We start from the raw sequence: 20068 nt of genomic DNA, 5'->3' as shown, positions 1-20068 counted from the left end.
ATTATACAAAATTTCAAGAAAAATACAGAAAATTGCAAAATAAATTATTTTTATTTGATTTTCATCTTCTAGGCCTCAAGTATTGTTTTGTACCTTTTATTCTATTTTTCATGATTTTTGGAGAATTTTTTTAGAATTCCAGGTATATATTCCCACTCTATTCAATATTGACTGGATATTTTGAAAATGACAGTTCAATCCCCAGTTTAGTTTCAGTTTAAAAGTTGTGCCTTTTATCTATTGACTACCTTGTTTAACCCATGGTCTATTTTATATTTCTCATTTCTGGGGTTAAAATTAACAGGATGTGACATTTTACAGAAGAACTTATTTAAGGTAGTAGCAGCGGGGATTCTTTTCTTTTTCTTTTTCTTGTTTGTCATCCTTATTTCCCTTCTTATTACCGCCTTTATTGGAATTTTTTACCAAATGAGCTTCCTTGGATTCACCCTTTTCACTCATCAACAACCTAGTTTCTTCCTGCACACACATTGACAGTAATTCATCTAGTGACCATTTCTCCTTATGTGTGTTGTAGGATGCCTTCAAGGCATTAAATTATGGAAGAAGGGAGTTTAGTATTAATTACACCAGGCACTGCTAAATCAATTCCATCTCGAAGGTTTTCAATTGAGAGAATAGATCTCTCATTTTCATTATATGCTGCCTAATTCCATCTATACTTGTGCGTTTCGTAGCACATAGTTCTGACATAATGGTGCCTCCCATTTGCTTGTCCGTTGGTTTGAACTGCTTATCAACAACTTCTAGGTATTCTTTAGTTATTTCCCACTTAGGGATTGCTCCCCGAATGCTCCTTGGAATCCTTGTTTTAATCATCAAGAGAGCAAGGTGGTTGGTTTTCTCCCAATGTTCATAATAATCTTTATTAGCCAAGTCATCAGCTGGTTTAGGAGGCCTGTCAGTCTCTAAGACAAAGTCCGTGTTATAACAACCAAGCTGCAAGGCAACATCTTCCCTCCAATCGGGATAATTAGTACTATCTAGTATAATTTTGTTGCTAGCATCAATAATAAGGTTAGGGACAGAAAATGAAGTTGCAATATCAGAGAATCATTGAACTTACAAATTAGTTGAAACAATCACGATAACTATGCCATGCATGCTTAAAAAATTAATAAAGCATAAAATTATAAATACGTATCACTAAGTTCTACCTGTTAGTAAAGAAATTAGCATAGCATGTATTTATCTCATATTGGTGGAACTAGAAAGTATTATATTTCTTAATACCTGTGGACTACTTAGAAAATACAAGGCAATTCTATCCCATCCTAATTAAATACACATTTATAATTATCTACCTATGGGCAAAGACTAATTATGAATACATATTTGATTATAATTGATATTTTATAAGTCCGTATGTGATTTATATTGTATGCAACAAATAAAGGATACTGTGGCTACTTCTTAAGAATGCATGTTAATCACAAATATCAAATAAGTATATTAAATCTAATATATGCACAACTTGATGGAGAGTACAAGTGATTAGTTTCTACGTTAAGTTCCTCCACTATGTTATGTATCCAAACAATTGTTTAATCTCAGTAAATTTCACCTTAAAATAAAGGGAAAATGACATTGAGGTCCCATGGAGAACAAAATACATCAAATAGGTCCCCTGAAATCTGATAATTTTTTTGAAGTCCCAAAGGGACCTAGATGCAATTTTCAGAATTCACTAATTACCGTTTTACCCTGCCCCTGCCATCAGAAAAAAAAGACAGGAGAATGAACTTTGAGGATTTCCTGCGCAGAAGCTTGAGGGAGAAGACATTGGGAAAGAGAGAAGGAGCCATTTATGATGAAAAATCTTCTCCCTTACCATTATTGAACTCCAAAGTGCTTCCATGTGAATCTTCACAAATCTTGAGGTGTGAAACTTTCTTTTGTCTCCTCTCCTACCTTTCTTGACAGATTCTGGATTTGTTTGGGAATGAGAAATCAAAAAATCATTTTTGCCTTGGGTATTTCAAAGCTTTTGTTTTTGGTTTAGGATTCAGAAGTTAATGAATGGAAAAGCTGTGTTTTTAGTTGGTGTGTGTTGTGATTTAGGTTGAGTGTGTAGCATGATAATGGGTGCTCTGTTTTTGGGTTGTTTTTGGGTGGTTTTCCTCTGTTCTAATGTTACTTTAGTGGCAAAGGAAGAAAAAGATGAAGGTTAGTGAGGGTAGAAACCCTTAGCACGAAATGGGATTGTGTTGTCAATCAGGCCGCGATTGTTGTCAATGTGTGCCGCCACACTTGTCAATGTAGCTCCTTAAGTTGTCAATGACAGTTGCGTTGGTTGATACAGGTTGAAGTTACTGATGGTATTTCAAAGCTTTTGTTTTTGGTTTAGGATTCAGAAGTTAATGAATGAAAAAGCTGTGTTTTTGGTTGGTGTGTGTTGTGATTTAAGTTGGGTGTGTAGAATGATAATGGGTGCTCTGTTTTTGGATTGTTTTTGGGTGGTTTTCCTCTGTTCTGACGTTACTTTAGTGTCAAAGGAAGAAAAAGATGAAGGTTAGTGATGGTAGAAACCCTTAGCACGAAATGGGATTGTGTTGTCAATCAGGCCGCGATTATTGTCAATGTGTGCTGCTACACTTGTCAATGTAGCTCCTTAAGCTGTCAATGATAGTTACGTGCTTCTTGATACAGGTTTAAGTTACTGATGGCAAGTACGTCTGGAAAACATCTATTTTGCTTTGTTCACATAGGGAGAAAGTTTATAAATGATGAAGAAGATGATATGAGATATGTGGGAGGAAGTGTAAGAACAACCAATGTAAAGGAGGGCACAAGTTATGAAGAATTGAAGGAAATTATATCATCAATTGCTGGAAAAAAAAGCAACTCATTTCTTCTGAAATTCTCAGTTGTGTGAAGAGAATTTTTTGTAAATGGATATACACCAATAGTTAGTTTTGTAACTATATGCAACCCTTATGTTTTTTTTTTTGGATGGATTGTGAAATAAGTGTAGTTTTATGTATATGAAGGTACAAATAAAAGTTGGCTATGAATTGGCATATTAGATTCTGCTATCATTTCAGTTGTCATTACCTGTACCCTGTATTGTCATTAGACCTGTTATGACTTGTCAATAGAGCACTGTGACTTGTCAATTAATTTGCTGATATAAGTTGTCAACAATATGAATTCAAGTTATTTAACCTGTTTTAGTATCATATGATATTTTCAATTACTTTATCATATTATATTTTGGTTATATTGTCATATATAATCATTATTAATAAAGTGTTAATGGTGACACTATGACTTATCAATGGTCGCACTGTGACTTGTCAATAGTGACACTATGACTTATCAATAGTGGCACACTGACTTGTCAATGGTAGCACTGTGACTTGTTGTTCGCGAATAACTTCTTAAAACGGTTGGGTGTCACGGCGAATATGATCAAGAGCCGTGGCGCCTTGCACAGAATGACAGCTACTTGGGACAGATGGGGGGCCGCGACGGATTTATATGGTCACAAGTGATATTAACAATTTCATAACAAATAAATGTGTGAATATTAACAATTGATATTCAAGATTTTTACAACTGAACGTGTCATTTATTTATAATGTTAAGTAATATTTGCATTAAAATATAATTATTAAGAAGAAGGTGTTACTCAAATTTATATTCAATTGATAAGGGACAGTGCCTTCATTAACAAGTCACAGTGCTTCATTGACAAGTCACAGTGCCACCATTGACAAGTCATAATGCCACCATTGACAAGTCAGTGTGCCATCATTGATAACTGATAATTCGCCACGGCGTCTGACCATATCTGCCGCGACTCCCCCATCTGTTCCAAGGAGCTGTCATTCTGTGTAAGGCGCTGCGACTCTTGATCATATCTACCGCGGCACCCAACCCTTTTAAGAAGTTATTCTATAAACAACAAGTCACAGTGCTACCATTGACAAGTCAGTGTGCCACCATTAACAAGTCATAGTGTCACCATTGACAAGTCATAATGCTACCATTGACAAGTCAGTGTGTCACCATTGACAAGTCATAGTGCCACCATTGACAAGTCAGTGTGTCACTATTGACAATTGATAATTCACCGCGGCGTTTGACCATATCCGTCGCAGCTCCCCCATCTGTCCCAAGTAGCTATCATTCTGTGCAAGGCGCTGCGGCTCCTAATCATATTCGTCGCGGCACCCAACTGTTTTAAGAAGTTATTCGGCGAACAACAAGTCACAGTGCTACCATTGACAAGTCAGTGTGCCACTATTGATAAGTCATAGTGCCACTATTGACAAGTCACAGTGCGACCATTGATAAGTCATAGTGTCACCATTGACACTTTATTAATAATGATTATATATGACAATATAACCAAAATGTAATATGATAAAGTAATTGAAAATATCATATGATACTAAAACAGGTTAAATAACTTGAATTCATATTGTTGACAACTTATATCAGCAAATTAATTGACAAGTCACAGTGCTCTATTGACAAGTCATAACAGGTCTAATGACAATACAGGGTACAGGTAATGACAACTGAAATGATAGCAGAATCTAATATGCCAATTCATAGCCAACTTTTATTTGTACCTTCATATACATAAAACTACACTTATTTCACAATCCATCCAAAAAAAAAACATAAGGGTTGCATATAGTTACAAAACTAACTATTGGTGTATATCCATTTACAAAAAATTCTCTTCACACAACTGAGAATTTCAGAAGAAATGAGTTGCTTTTTTTTCCCAGCAATTGATGATATAATTTCCTTCAATTCTTCATAACTTGTGCCCTCCTTTACATTGGTTGTTCTTACACTTCCTCCCACATATCTCATATCATCTTCTTCATCATTTATAAACTTTCTCCCTATGTGAACAAAGCAAAATAGATGTTTTCCAGACGTACTTGCTATCAGTAACTTAAACCTGCATCAAGAAGCACGCAACTATCATTGACAGCTTAAGGAGCTACATTGACAAGTGTAGCAGCACACATTGACAACAATCGCGGCCTGATTGACAACACAATCCCATTTCGTGCTAAGGGTTTCTACCATCACTAACCTTCATCTTTTTCTTCCTTTGCCACTAAAGTAACGTCAGAACAGAGGAAAACCACCCAAAAACAATCCAAAAACAGAGCACCCATTATCATTCTACACACCCAACTTAAATCACAACACACCCCAACCAAAAACACAGCTTTTTCATTCATTAACTTCTGAATCCTAAACCAAAAACAAAAGCTTTGAAATACCATCAGTAACTTCAACCTGTATCAACCAGCACGTAACTGTCATTGACAACTTAAGGAGCTACATTGACAAGTGTGGCGGCACACATTGACAACAATCGCGGCCTGACTGACAACACAATCCCATTTCGTGCTAAGGGTTTCTACCCTCACTAACCTTCATCTTTTTCTTCCTTTTCCACTAAAGTAACATCAGAACAGAGGAAAACCACCCAAAAACAACCCAAAAACAGAGCACCCATTATCATTCTACACACCCAACTTAAATCACAACACACACCAACTAAAAACACAGCTTTTCCATTCATTAACTTCTGAATCCTAAACAAAAAACAAAAGCTTTGAAATACCCAAGGCAAAAACGATTTTTTGATTTCTCATTCCCAAACAAATCCAGAATCTATCAAGAGAGGTAGGAGAGGAGAGAAGAAAGTTTCACACTTCAAGATTTGTGAAGATTCACATGGAAGCACTTTGGAGTTCAATAATGGTAATAGAGAAGATTTTTCATCATAAATGGCTCCTTCTCTCTTTCCCAATGTCTTCTCCCTCAAGCTTCTGCGCAGGAAATCCTCAAAGTTCATTCTCCCGTCTTTTTTTTTCTGCTGGCAGGGGCAGGGCAAAACGGTAATTAGTGGATTCTGAAAATTGCATCTAAGTCCCTTTGGGACTTCAAAAAATTATCAGATTTCAGGGGACCTATTTGATGTATTTTGTTCTCCATGGGACCTCAATGTCATTTTCCCTAAAATAAAACATTGGAAAATCCAAATAATTAAATAATTTGCCCAAATTTATTATCCAAATATTTAGGCAAATAAATACCACAACAAACAATCTTGCAAATTCGCACAAAATGTGAAATAGTTAAAATCAACTTTTGTCTTTATTTAAGCAATTTAAAACTTTGCATAAAATAAATTTTATATGAAACACACTATTAAATAAATAAAACAACTTTCAATTAATTGTTCGTTTAACATAAATAGATTCTGAAAAATAAACTAAATGGCCCAAACAGAAGGTAAACAAAAGTAGAGTCCAAAAAAAATTCCAAAAACAATAAACAATTAAATGGAAGCCCGAATTGAGAGCGCAAATGAAGATACTAGAAACCTTGAAAAAAAGTCAAAAATGAAGGTCAAAACCTTCTCAGCCTAATGCCCAAATTAAATAAAAGTAACAAAGGCCCAAAACAATTTCGGCCTAAATGCATAAATTAAAACAAAACAAATAAATAAATTTTAAAAAAAAGGTCAGATACCCAAAAGACACGCCCCAATCACGCGTCTACCCATTACAGAATAAATGAAATGGTGCGTTTTATAGGGCTGGAACAACGTCGTTTTCTATGGGTAAAGGGAGGCCTTTCAGCACGCATGAAACAACATCATTTTGGCCTGTACCAAAAAGCACCTTTTCAGCCTTCTTCCCCTAATAAGGCGGGTTGACCTACCCGACCTCCCTTACTATCGTGACCTGTTTTGCAGCCACCAGATGTAGTAATCTTCTGTTATGTTTTTTGGCTATCCTGGTCCTTTTTCAGCGATAAAGACACTGCTTTCTGTAACGTTCCAAATTTTAGGCCTAGAATTAGCCTGAAATGGGTAGGCTAGCAGACTCTTTTTGGCATAAGTTTCTTGGAGGGACAGAGGGGTTCCCAGAGACTAAATCGTAAAAGGAAATTTTTCTGGGACTTAAAAAATAGAAAGTTAGAGACTCTAGTGAAATCTCGAGGCCCAAGAATAAGAAACAGAGATGAATATAGGCCAAACGTTATATTGGAGGCCCTAATGAGATAAACTATTAGGTTAAGCCAAACTAACGGTAAAATCGTAGTTTTACAAAGTTTCAGGCCGGTGAGGGAAAAAATAAAAATTATGCCCGAAAGTTCTAGAAAAATTCTGGAAAAAAAAATAGAGAAATGGCATGTTAAGGCATGTATGTAAAGTCTGAGGGCTTTGGTATAAAGAGTCGAGGTAATTAAGGGTCAAAGATTGCACTAAGAACCTTAGTAAGAGGATTCTTGAGACTAAACCCCAAGTAGGGACCTAAAATGTAATTTTAAAATGTTTCAGCCAAAAAAGGGTAGTATGGAAAGTAGGTATGAATACTTCAAAAAATTTCAAAAAAATAGAAATGAGGTCTAGAGGCCTGTATGAGGCTAAAAATAATGAAAATGACTAATTTTGAATATTAGTGAAAATTGAATTATTTAAAATACAGGGAGGCCTCAGATAATTGGACAAAAGTGGGGAAAAATATTTGAGGAATTATCGCAGGTTTTAAAAATAGTTTCGTCCCTAGAAAGCAAAGAGGTTGGCTTTAATAGAATTTAAAGCCTATTTATACATTATCCGAGGAAAGTCAAAGTAAACTATCTAGATGTTGACTTTTGACTTAAGAAAAATTAGAGAAATTCCCCGTGATGAATAAGTAGTATTGGTACACAGAGACAGATTCTCGGAGTCATAGACCGGTGTAAAGAATTCAATCAAGTTTACTCCAAAATAAATATTCTTAATTGTTTTAATGGAAGAACAAGGGAAGCACATCACTTCCTCTTTAGGCATGTTATATAATGCCATATAGACCTATTTGAGATGAGAAAAGGGTGCCAGAACATGTCCCAATGGTACTGGGTCAGTCAGGACCCAAAAAAGTACTTGATACGGTGCAGAATAATAAGATCGGTGAAGGAATACCTAAGGGCTGCATTTTACCCGAATTTTTTGTTAATTTCCTCCCTATTTTAATACCGAAATGATGAAGGGACATGCAAGATACACGTGTACAATTGGATGAACGACACGTGTATAGTGGGATGCAAGACACGTGTATGATCGAATGCAAGACATGTGTATAGTTGGATTAAAGACATGTGGCTTGATGATGTAAACATGATGTAAGAAAAATGAGAAAACTCTACATGTCTTTCTTTTGGACCTTTCCTTCCAAGTCCTCCCAGTTCAGCATATATGGCTAGCTCCTCAACTCTTGAAGAGTTCTAAAGAAATTTTATTATACTGGTTGTTACACCTCCAGTTCCTACACAAGAGTCACAGTTCCTAGTCCTCACAGGGGAACCCCAAGACCCTTATCAGAATGATTCACAAATCCAACTCACCCTACCTGAAGGACTTTAACTCCCTCGACCATGGCTACAGTTACCCTCTCACTTTTATTATACATCAGGAATATATGATTCTGATGCTGATAACTCAAGTCCAGAAGATTACATGAACTTATCTCCAAGCCATGAACCAATCTTCAAGGACAACAGATAAGGAGGACCCATCAACAATTCACTTTAAGTATGTCTTCACGTCTCGTGTCTACTTTAACTTTGTTTTAAGTCAGAAAGTGCTTGTCCTATATAATAATTAAAGGCATCTTTGCCTTTAAGCCATGCATCTATCTAGAATCTTTGCTTCTGTGTCTGTACAATTACTTTAGCTTGTTTGTCATATTGTAATCTTAGAGTCTTTATAAACCAAACTCTGCCAAGTGATAGAGGCAGGAGGAGTTGTATGAACTTTCTTATATGATATCAGTGTGATTTTCATGAATTCTCTCCAAGTCTCTTCTTCTAAAATCCTTGCTTATGATACATTTCTTCTATCATTAGAGCTTCTAAGTATACTCTGCACTTGCCTTTCTAAGATGATCCTGTGCATCAAAAAATTGACGGAGTTGATAATAAAAATAAGAAATATGAGGATTCTTAATCTCAACATTTTAGCAATTCATTGCTACCCAGTTATAATTGAAATAATATAATTTGTCCATGAGATATGAGCTATTTATTTCTTATCGTCTCAAGCAAAATAATTATCCCAAACATTCTCTTGCATATTAAAGGCGTGGACTATATTGAAACGTCTTTTTTGCGCATTGAATTGCACATCAAATTTCTGCTGATCAAGCATAAGCTAATGTTATTTTAGCCCATTGGCCGCATTTTCACTGTTCAACTATGCATAAATTATCGCCCCCAATGTTAGGATAAAATTGGCGCATTTTCTTGTGCCGTCATGAGGAGATGCTGTAATAGACATGGCTGCCAATTTTTGGAACTGAAGTGCGTTTGATGGAAAGCTCCTGATGTGTATTAAATCAATTTATAGAGGATTTCATTCATTGAATTTGCTCTGCTTTGGTGTTAGGCAAGAGGTGAGTATTATGGATGTACATGACGTTACATGATATATTTTTCCTTTTTGGCCAACGTTACATGATAAGTACTACCTCCAGTCTTTAATATAAGACCTTGTTTGACTTTTGTTTTGATCCTAAATATAAGACCCAATCCATTTTGTTTCTCATATTTATTCATTTTTTCTCAAGATAATCCTTCTAATAATGATAGTTTTAACCAACAAACTTGATTCGCAAGGATATTTTAGGGAAGACAACACCTATTTATTACAAATAACTAACTAAAATTGTTTTCTTAATCTACTCAAGTCAACTAGCTCTTTTATTTAATACCAGAGGTAGTATATTTTTAAACGTTCACACTTACAGTTACATACCACTTTTAATTAAATTGTGGCTCTTGTGGAAAATGTTGACAGTCAACAAAATCAATGAAGCCAGGTAAAAAAAAAAAAAAAGCAAAATTAATGAAAGAAGATAGTGTAGGCTTTGTTTAATGTTATCTCATGCACAAAATGTAACAAATAAGGCTCCACATGGAACTTTATAGAGAGAAATTTTAAATTAAAATGTAATTGTTATGTTATATAATTTTTAAATTTTAAATTCATATTATAAAGTGATGGTTAAGGATTATATTGTAGTGATTTAATGAGTCCTGCGGGATCTTGTGACGTCATAACTATTATAAATGGTGTTGAGTCAATGTGTTGTATAGGCAATAGGGTAACCTATGCATCCCCAAGATTATTTTTGTCTCATTTGTTCTCTCATTGATATTTTAAATAGTTTTTGAGTATTGTTCGATGAACATGTTTATTATTGTGAAAACATTTATTTGAAGTTCGATATGATTTGTTTAGGTTTACTAAGTTAAGTAGAATTATTTCAGTTAACTTATGCGCGGGTAACCACTTAGGTCTTGGATTTGACAACTTTCATGGTATTAGACTACTCAAAAAATTTTTGATAAGCCAATCTCTTTCTTTTATCATTCAGTTATTTGTCTAAAGGCCTTCGCAGTTTTTTAAATGTGGTGACTCAAATTCATGGTCTAATATGGTGTTTTTTAGCCCCCACCTGCTCCATTGTCGCTTAGTTTAGGGACTTGGTCATCAGCCTAGCCAAATTAAATTAATGAAAAAAAATTTATGTTCATTTGCATATATCTATTAGCTCCAATTCTTCAACTAAATTTTGACAAGTGAACTTTTGTCAATAATAGAAATTCATATTGGTAAAATTTTAAAATTATATTGGACTGTTATTAATAATAAAAAAAGATCCACATGACACAATTTGATTGGAAAACTGGATCTAATGAATATAAGTAAATGAGCCTAAACTTTGTAGTAAATTAATTAATCAACATCAGACATGAAGTTATATACACTTTGTCATGTTGGTTCAATTCTCTGTTATTATCTTAATCTTTTTATTTTTTTGACCGGTTTAACATTTTTCCAGAAAAACAAAGACGCGTACTGGAACCTTTTAATAACAAGAAGTTTTTGTTGTTTTTCAAAATTTCTAAAATATGTGATCCTTAAATATAATTAATGTTTTATATGGACCGCAGATGCTACTCTTCCAGTTTTTTTTTATATATATTAATGAGAAAAAATAAATGCTAAATTTTTCACATGTATAGGATCAGTTTATGAATATTCGAATTTTTATTTCCTTGAGTATTATATGATTCGTGATTAAGTTGATCAAGCTAAAGGGTTAATTAATTCATTTATCAAGACCGTATATTTGTTGGTCTCAATTGTAACCATAAATTTGAAAATGTGGTCAAGTTTAATTATTCGTTACTAACAAACGGATAAGTCCAAACCACTAATTAAATCAAATTAATAAATCCATATGAGAGTTTTAGCAAAAGTGATTAGAGATATGGGGGTCTTTATTCTTTTTGTAGTTCAGTCAACCTTCTTACTGATCAAGTCCACAAAAACAAGGGAAAATGATCAGAAAATGACTGTTAAAATTTAAAATGACAAAATGAGCATGCAAATAATTGAAATCACCAAATGGGCCTGAGGCATGAATCTGGAATTATTACAATTCAGTAGAAAGACTAAAACACCCTTGAACACCTCTGAACACATGAGCTAAAAACAAGACAAGTAAAAGCCCCATAAGAGAGAGAGTTGAGAAGAAAAAACTTGGAGCAAGAGTGGAAATCTTGAAAGAGGAAAAAGGTAAGCAATTTTTCTGTTAAAATGTTAGTATCGTGCTCCTCCAACTATTACCATTCTGCAAACCTGATTTATTACGGTGGATTTTGCTTATGGGCAAGTTGGTTTGTAGTAAGAGAGGAGTTGAATGTGGATATTACGTAAGAGAGTCGAGGTTAATAATGGGTTTGGGTTCTTAACTTGCTTTGCTGCTGCATGCTTGAATGGAGATGGGCTTGTGAGTGTAGAGGGTTTAGATAAAGAATTTGACTGGGATGAGAGAATGATGCATCAAAAATGGAAAATTGGTGGCAACTGATAATGTGGGCATGAAGTTTGAGGGCAAATAGTAAATATGAGATGGTTAGTGTTGTTAAATTTAGTAGTGGAATTGTGAAATCCTATATTCAAGTTGTCAATAGAGAAAGTGGGTGTGTGTGTGTTTTTTGGGTGTTTCGGAAGGTAAATGAAATTGATTATTGGGGAACTAAAATATTGATTTATGCTTCTTTGCTGCAGGTTAGCAAGCTTCGATAACATCTAACATTGTGTCTAATATTGAGGGGTAATTTTTTGGTGTGAATGGAATGACTTTTGAATTCTTCTTAATTTTTTTGGGAGAAGGGTTGATAGGCAGACTATCTTTTTTGTAAATGATGTTAACTAGGTAGAATATGTTTTATAATCTGAATGACAAGAAAACATTAGGTGGTGGTAAATATTGTCACTTGAATATAAGTTATGTAGCTTTTGTCATAGGCCTACTAGTTTTGGTAAATATTGTCACTTCAGTGGTCAATTCCATTACACATGTAGTAAAGTTTGAATGTTAATGTAAGCATATTATAATGTTCTTCAGGTGTTCTTCTATACTATTTTGTCAACACATTTTACCATTTGTTTAATTCCCCTGAGGGAGATGGTAGAAGTTGCCAATGAGCATGATCGGAGTGGTTAATTTGATTACAAATGTTATTATTCACATTACAAATGTTGTCATTATCATTACCGAGATAGTAAAATTGGTCGAAAATATGTGTTACTTGGGTTTGAAATAAACGAGTTGCAAATAGCAATAGCGAGATGGTAACTTTCATTACAAAAGTTGTAATTCATATTACAAATGTTGTCATTATCATTACCGAGGTAGTGAAAATGGCTGAAATAGATGTTACTTGGATTTGAAAGAAACGAGTTGCAAATAGCAATAACGAGATGATAACTCTGATTACAAAAGTTGTAATTCATATTACAAATGTTGTCATTATCATTATTGGGATAGTAAAATTGGCTGAAAACATGTTACTTGGGTTTGAAAGAAATAACTTGTAAATAGCAATAGCGAGATGGTTCTCATTATGAAAGTTGTAGTTTATATTATAAATGTTGTTATTATCATTACCGAGGTAGTGAAATTGGTTGAAAATATATGTTACTTGGGTTTGAAAGAAATGAGTTGCAAATGGCAATAGCAAGATGGTAACTCTCATTACAAAAGTTGTAATTTACATTACAAATGTTGTTATTATCATTACTGGAGTAGTGAAATTGGCTCCAATTACTTGGGTTTGAAAGAAACGAGTTGCAAATGGCAATACAGAAATAGTCACTTTCATTATGAATATTGTTAATCTCATTACTTGTGTAGTGAAATTGGGTCCAAGTAGATGTAATTTGGGACACAAATAATCGAGTAGCAAATACCATCACAGAAGTGACAACTTTCATTATGCATATCGTAATTACCATTACTTGTTTATTGAAATTATCCCAAAAAGAATTTAAATTAGGCCAACAAATATCATAACTTACAACCTACAACCATAAGTCAAATATCTTGACAATATCTGGACACTACTTTCACAAGTAATATATGCTTAATCTACGTAATCTTTACTACTATCACAGATGTCGTCTTTTGGTCAGTGTGGTAGCTTCATTTGATGAAAGCAAGCTCAATGCTTCGTCACGTCTTGAATTGAGGTCATAATTCACTAACCACCATATAAAGGCATAATTCAATAACTTGAAATTGATTTTTCAGCTTCTACTTTGAGCTCATAGGCTATAAAATAATCTGATTCAAACAACACAACCATGATTCAACACTTAGAGACATAAATCATTATGTCCAAATCAGTTTTTAATCTCTAGCTCTTCAATCCTCAAACTAGCAGATTTTAAAAAAAAATAGGAAAATTAGTTTTATACCTCAATAATTTAATTCCACTAGCATCAATTCACAAGCAATGACCCACATACTCACACACATACAAATATTTTACAAGTATGGAATCAGCTTTTAACCTTCAAAACATTTCAAGTAGCAGTAATATATAATTTGTAAATTATTTCCACTTTCAAAACATGCTAATATATAATTCAGATTCATTAAACAGTCTCTAAACACCACTGTATCAGCTTTGAATTTCCAAAACTTGAATCCCGCAACCTCAAGCATCAACAGCCCTAGTAGCAATGAACACACACATGTTTGTTAGATGATATACCATAGCAAAGATAACCAAATTCTCACGATTTTGACAACTCAGAGAACTTCAAGAATACTGATTTCAGAATCTGTAGACATCCGTTATTCATTTAGCATAAGAAAACACAGTCCCCAAATGACAACTGATTAAACCCCCCTTCTAAAAAAAAAAAAAAAAACTTGATCCTTCACCCATATCAAAATCATAAACACACATATATATTATATCTTGCAACATTACAGCAGCACAACAATCAGAGGGAAATCTCATCAAGTAGTGACTATGATTCAAAGGAAGGGAGCAACTTGAATAATACAGACACACACAGAAGCAGTAACCCCTTCTTCGAACTTCACAATTCAAAGCAATCCAAGCACCGATTAACATAGCTGTAAGTTTTAATCTACCTTTAGATTCCATTTTAAGCCTTTACCATTGTTTCCCCCACTTTAGAACCAAGATTCGCTGTTTTCCCCCAAATAAAACTGCTCCAATAAGAGAAGTAGAAGACGGAGAGATTTTAACAGAATGGTGATCGTTGGAGGAGTACGATACTAGCATTTTAATAAAAAATTTGCTTACCTTTTTCATCTTTTCAGATTTTCACTCTTGCTCCAGCTTCCTCTTCTCCACTCTCTCTCTCTCTTCTGGATATATCACGTGTCTTGTTTCAACTCATGTATTCAAAGGTGTTCAAGGGTATTTTAGTCTGTCTATCGAATTGTAATAATTCCATATTCATACCTCAGGTCCATTTGGCGATTTCAGTTATTTGCATGCTCATTTTGTCATTTCAAATTTCAACAGTCATTTTCCCAAAAAACAAAGTTATATGCCATATAATTAAGAAACCCAAACGATTTGCCACAAAAATATAGAGTAAATCACCTTCACCAATAACTCATATCACAGCAAATTTTTTCAGTTGTGCATATCCTGCAAGACAAGTGTGTGCTGATTTCCTACCTTTGTGAATGTCATATCTTTTCTCTTCTCAAGACTAGTGCCTATTCGACAACTCTGAAACACCACTTCACTGAGGACAATCCTAAACCTTTTTTTTTTGGGGGGGAGGGGGGATAAACTTAGATGGTCGTTGTTTCCTACTTACAAAATTATACTACCTCTGATTCTAAATATAAAAGCTAGTTGACTAATTTGAGTAGATTAAGAAAACAAGTTAAGTTAGTTATTTGTAATAAATCGGTGTTATATTTTCTAAAATATCCTTACTAATCAAGTTTATTAGTTAAAATTATCATTATTAGAAGGACTTTCTTGAGAAAAAAATCAATAAGTATGAAAGACAAAATGGATTAAAATTTTATATTTAGAATCAAAATAAAAATCAAACAAGTTTTTATATTAAAAACTAGAGATAGTAATTGCGCAACAAAAAATACATGAATTTAACATACTGAATTTACCCATTAATTATTAGGTAGATTTCATGAGGCAAAAAACCACTAAAATCGTTGAATTAGGATGAATAATATGAATTCAAACAAATTCCTTCACCTGCCCACGTGTATGAACCTATTGGAAACTCATGACACCATGCCTTAATGATATGCATAATTCTTACAACTACCCCACCTATTTCATGGTGCTATAGTTTATTAGCAAGCAAATTCTGATAGACTTATATTTCATAAATTTAAATGCAAAGAATATATGGGCAAATGTCACGAGAATCTAATTTACATGTCAGCCTGATGCTGCATTTGAAATAGAATACTGATTACAAATACCATAACGTGTCGTATGATAAGCAAATTTTATCCTTCCATGGATATTGGAAGTGTTATGTGCTTCAAACTTTATGATCAGTCACAGAATTATTTTGGAGTCCCCACACAGAAGATAAAAAATGTGAGTGAGAAGGGGTTGGCGCATTTACTGCAAGTGTATGAATAGTGATATCATGTTGGTTTGGGTGGCAGCCTACCCTATCCTGCTGTGAAAGATTTTAGAAGAAAAAGGACCTCGGCGCAGTAAGCCCTAGGGGTGTTCAAATTGTCCCGTCTCGATGGGTCCGTCCCGGTCCCGATGACTTTGGGACGGGACGAAATATTGATCGGGACGGGATAGGACACGGGACGGGGTTGTCCTGTCCCACGGTATATAATTTTAAAAAAAAATTGCAAATATTGTCAAATAGAGTAGATCACTCCGTTGCCCTATTTTCTAATCCATTGTCCCGAGTCCCGCAGCTTCCCTCTCCTCACTGTCTCCACCCTGATCTGATTGTTCCTCCCCAGGCGTCGCGCGTCGCAACTCATTCCTTCTTGCCTTCGCTCTGCTCTATTCTCCACTGCCTCGCCATGCTCGCCCTATCAATCTCCTCACATCGATTTGTCGCTCTGAACTATCCCCCCTACGGGGCGTCGCGTTGCCGTGAGTAAGTTCAAATTCCTTGTTGCCTTTGCTCTACTCTGATCTCTAGTGCCTTGCCATGGCTCTCACCCTGTCAGTCTCCTCGCGTCACATGATTTGCCGCTCTGAACTCTCCCCCTACCGTCGCATTGCCGTGAGTAAGTTCAAATTCCTTCTTGCCTTCGCTCTGCTGACTCTAAAGTCTCTGATTGCTATCGTCGTGTCTCACCGTGTTTCTCCTCGTAATCGCTCGCTCTGAACTCCCCAATCCCCATGAGCCCGTCACTGTGAGTCATTACAATCGCCTTCATTTTTTTTTGGACAACAGATGTTATTCGATGTTAATATGAGAGCTGAAACGTAACTATTTGCTCGAATGAACTGATGTTGATTAGAGCCTGCAGCAGATTTAATTTGAAATAGTCCAATTTGTTGCAAATTATTTAAGTCTTGTTCAGTAAATTTTCAAAAGCAAACTTGTCCATACTTTCTTGGGCTGAAATTAAAGCGTGGCCAGCAATCTGTTAGGCCCAAAAAAAAACAAGAAAATTTAATCATTTTTTGACATAGGCCCAATAAAAAATACTGGGACCGGGAGTCCCTATTCTGTCCCGGTCCCTTTCGGGACGAGACACTTCAGGGACGGGACGGGACAGGGGACAAAAATCCCGTCCCGTCACTGTTCATCGGGACGGGACCGGGACGGCCCTGTCCCGATCCCGTCCCGTGAACACCCGTAGTAAGCCCCCCAGTTTAAAAATCCTAGACTCATTCCAGTGTGCCCATGTGAAAATGAACTAGAAGCACCCTTTCCTTTTCCTTCTCCAAGGACCATCCTTTGTTTCGCTTTGTATGTACACTTTCTTTCTTCTCTTCAACTGCCAAGTTCAACATTTGAACCAGTGGGTAAGTACCATTGAGCTTTGATAATTACCTTATCCTCAGTTGAGGATAAACCTGTTGGTTTTGGTTAACGTAAGCTTTGAATAAAAAGGTATGGGACAAATCTTTTTCTTACACGAAACTCATAAGAAAGCTGCACATCGCCAACTGCTAAAGCAAATAAACTTTAGTAATTAACGCATTGCCTTGCAGATATTATCCAATACCATACTCAATACCTTTAGCAGTCCAGTGAAGAAAAATGATAGCCTCAAACTTATACTTAAAAAAAGGATTAAAAAAAATTATGACATTCACATTCTGCTAGATATAAACTCAGGTAAATAATTAAAGACTAACCAATATGCATAACAGATGCGGAACACAATAAAGGAAGTATGAAAAACAAGACCACATTTTGCAGAATTGTTATAAGGTCCTTGCAAATGAATTATTGCAATACAATATCATATTTGCCCAAATTATGGATATGTAATTGGGCCTCCAAGCAGCAGTGTGGTGACAAAAAACATGGCATGTACAATAGCCAACACGGAGATGAAGATATGTAGATGATGTAGTGATTCTAATGAGAAAAACAGGATCTTACCCTGCTTTGCCAAACACACAACCAGAAGTGTTCACGGGACCGGACCGGGACAGGTCCGTCTCAGTCTCGTCCTGGTGAACAGGGATAGGATAGGGTTTTCTCCCGTGTCCTGTCCCGACGGGACCAGAACATCTTGCTTGCCTTTTTTTTTAAAAAAAAAATACTATAATTTTTTATATTATAATGCTTTTTCCTTTGGGCTTCTAAAGATATAAACATTATAAGAAAATATTTTGTAAAAAGTTCAATTATATAGTATAAAAAAAGTGTAAAAACAATACTGTAAAAAAAGAAATACCGTAAAAGAAACACTATATGATGACTTTATAAATTATTTTATTGGGGAAGAAGATTTTATTGAGATAATACTACAACTTAAGAGCTAAAAATCACTATAAAATTATTATTAATAAGTAAATTGAATAATCTAATAATAATTATTAATAAATAATTTTTAAAAGAAAGAAAAACCCAGGATGGGATAGGATTGGACAATCCCGTCCCGTGTTTTGTCCCATCCCGTTTTTGTCCTGTCCCGAAATTTTTTTTGTCCCGTCCCGAACTCACATATACCAGTACAGAACAAATCAAACACCCCTATACACAACTAATCAATTAATATATTATTACCAATCAAATACATTATCATATATTTACCTTCGAGGAACAATTTGGGAGTCAATTAGTAGTACATATATTTATCCTGAAGGTCAATGCCTTAACTTGCTAATACATTTATACCAGTATCAATAATCAATATATATGTATATATATTATTTTCACGCAAAAAATGCACACACATAGATATATACGTACGTATAGTATGGATACAAAAGAATCATTCAAACAACATATAACCCAAAAATAAATAAATACATAAACTAACAGAGTAATTTCTTATACCTCTTTTAATTTTCTAAACCATCTGTTTTATAAAGAAGACATCTTGAATTGATCATAGTGTCAAGCAAACCCAGGCCGATGCTCTCAAGTCGGAGATATTTGAGAGACATTAGCTAGGGAGAGTGAAAGCAGACCTTGAAAGATGAAAAATGAGAACTTAAAAAGAATTAACAAAAAAAAATCCTACCTTTGAAACCTCTCATCTCATTCTTTCGGCCGTCTTTCCTTGAATTTTCTCGTTCAAATCGAACAATTCGTGCTAAGCCATTGTTATGTTCAGAACTGGTTAGCAATCAATCAAACAATAAAACCTACCCAAAGTAACAAAGGCATGCCTGAAAATTTCTCCTAAAATTCAGACAGAGCAAGATCTCAGAACTGAATCTAATGAAGAAAGAAAAAAGATGAGGAAGAATAGAGAAGAAAAAGATGAAGAAGGAAAGGAAAGAAAGACCTTTCTGATGTATTAGCAATGGCAGCAACTATGCACAGCACTTTAACCACCATGTACTTGCGCCTACCACACCACTGATAGCCACCACACCCACACCCCATGGTCGTCGACGAGAGGGACGTAGGAGATGGCGAATTCCAGGCTCATAGTGTTTGTACGCAAAGGAAAAGGAGTGGTGATTTCTATGAGAAAATCATCAATCTGAGTGAAAGAGAAAAAGAGAGGTTGAAGCTTCCATTTGACTTTGGAATTTGAAAGAGATGGGGAAAAGTAGAAAGAGAAGCATGAAAAAGAGTAGCAAGTGGAGAGATTAGAAAAGATGAATGGCAGGACGGAGAGAATTTTAAAATTTAAAATACTATGCCCAAAATCTTTTTAAAAAAACCAGAGTGATTGCACAGAGCGACACGCAAGGAGCTGGCGCTGTTCATAAGCCAGTACTGTTTAGTAATTTAAATGAGCAGCCAGTTTGAAGACAAAAGCAACTCAGCTTGGTTTTGGTTTTTATTTAATATTTTAAGTTGATTGATTGATTCTTCTCTCTTTTTTTTTTTAACTAGCATTTACTCCCTATGCTATGCGCAGATGTATTAACATCACTAAAATCAATAATCATAAACAAACCTGAAGAAACTTCAGCAAAACAAAATCACATATAATTCATATATAATTAATAATGTTCAAATCGTAGAAGAGATTATATGGAAGTGAACTATTTTGAATTATAAATTTTGATTCAA

The 20068-nt window shown here is 34.9% G+C and overlaps 1 protein-coding gene across 1 annotated transcript; it reads right to left on the bottom strand.

The window, feature by feature from the left end:
• Positions 1 to 600: 600 nt before the first annotated feature.
• On the bottom strand, positions 601 to 19429 carry LOC114715287 (uncharacterized). The gene is made up of 2 exons (XM_028900085.1): positions 19329 to 19429; positions 601 to 1021 (listed from the first exon to the last, which is right to left on the bottom strand). The coding sequence occupies exons 1-2, from the start codon at positions 19427 to 19429 to the stop codon at positions 601 to 603; spliced, it is 522 nt and encodes a 173-aa protein (XP_028755918.1).
• Positions 19430 to 20068: the final 639 nt, after the last annotated feature.

The sequence above is a fragment of the Neltuma alba genome, unplaced genomic scaffold (assembly GCF_004799145.2).
Source record: "Neltuma alba isolate B1F8T4 unplaced genomic scaffold, ASM479914v2 tig00011585_pilon, whole genome shotgun sequence".
Lineage (NCBI taxonomy): Eukaryota > Viridiplantae > Streptophyta > Magnoliopsida > Fabales > Fabaceae > Neltuma > Neltuma alba.
The sequence above is the reverse complement of the archived record's forward strand: the minus strand, read 5'-3'. Positions and strand labels throughout refer to the sequence as shown.

Bases quoted from the DNA above. Each gene is read 5' to 3' on its own strand.
- LOC114715287 (XM_028900085.1), bottom strand. From the start codon at position 19,429: ATGGGGTGTGGGTGTGGTGGCTATCAGTGGTGTGGTAGGCGCAAGTAC. The intron at 1,022-19,328 runs GTCTTTCTTTCC...TATTGATGCTAG, and splicing joins ATTGCTAATACATCAGAAAG to CAACAAAATTATACTAGATA.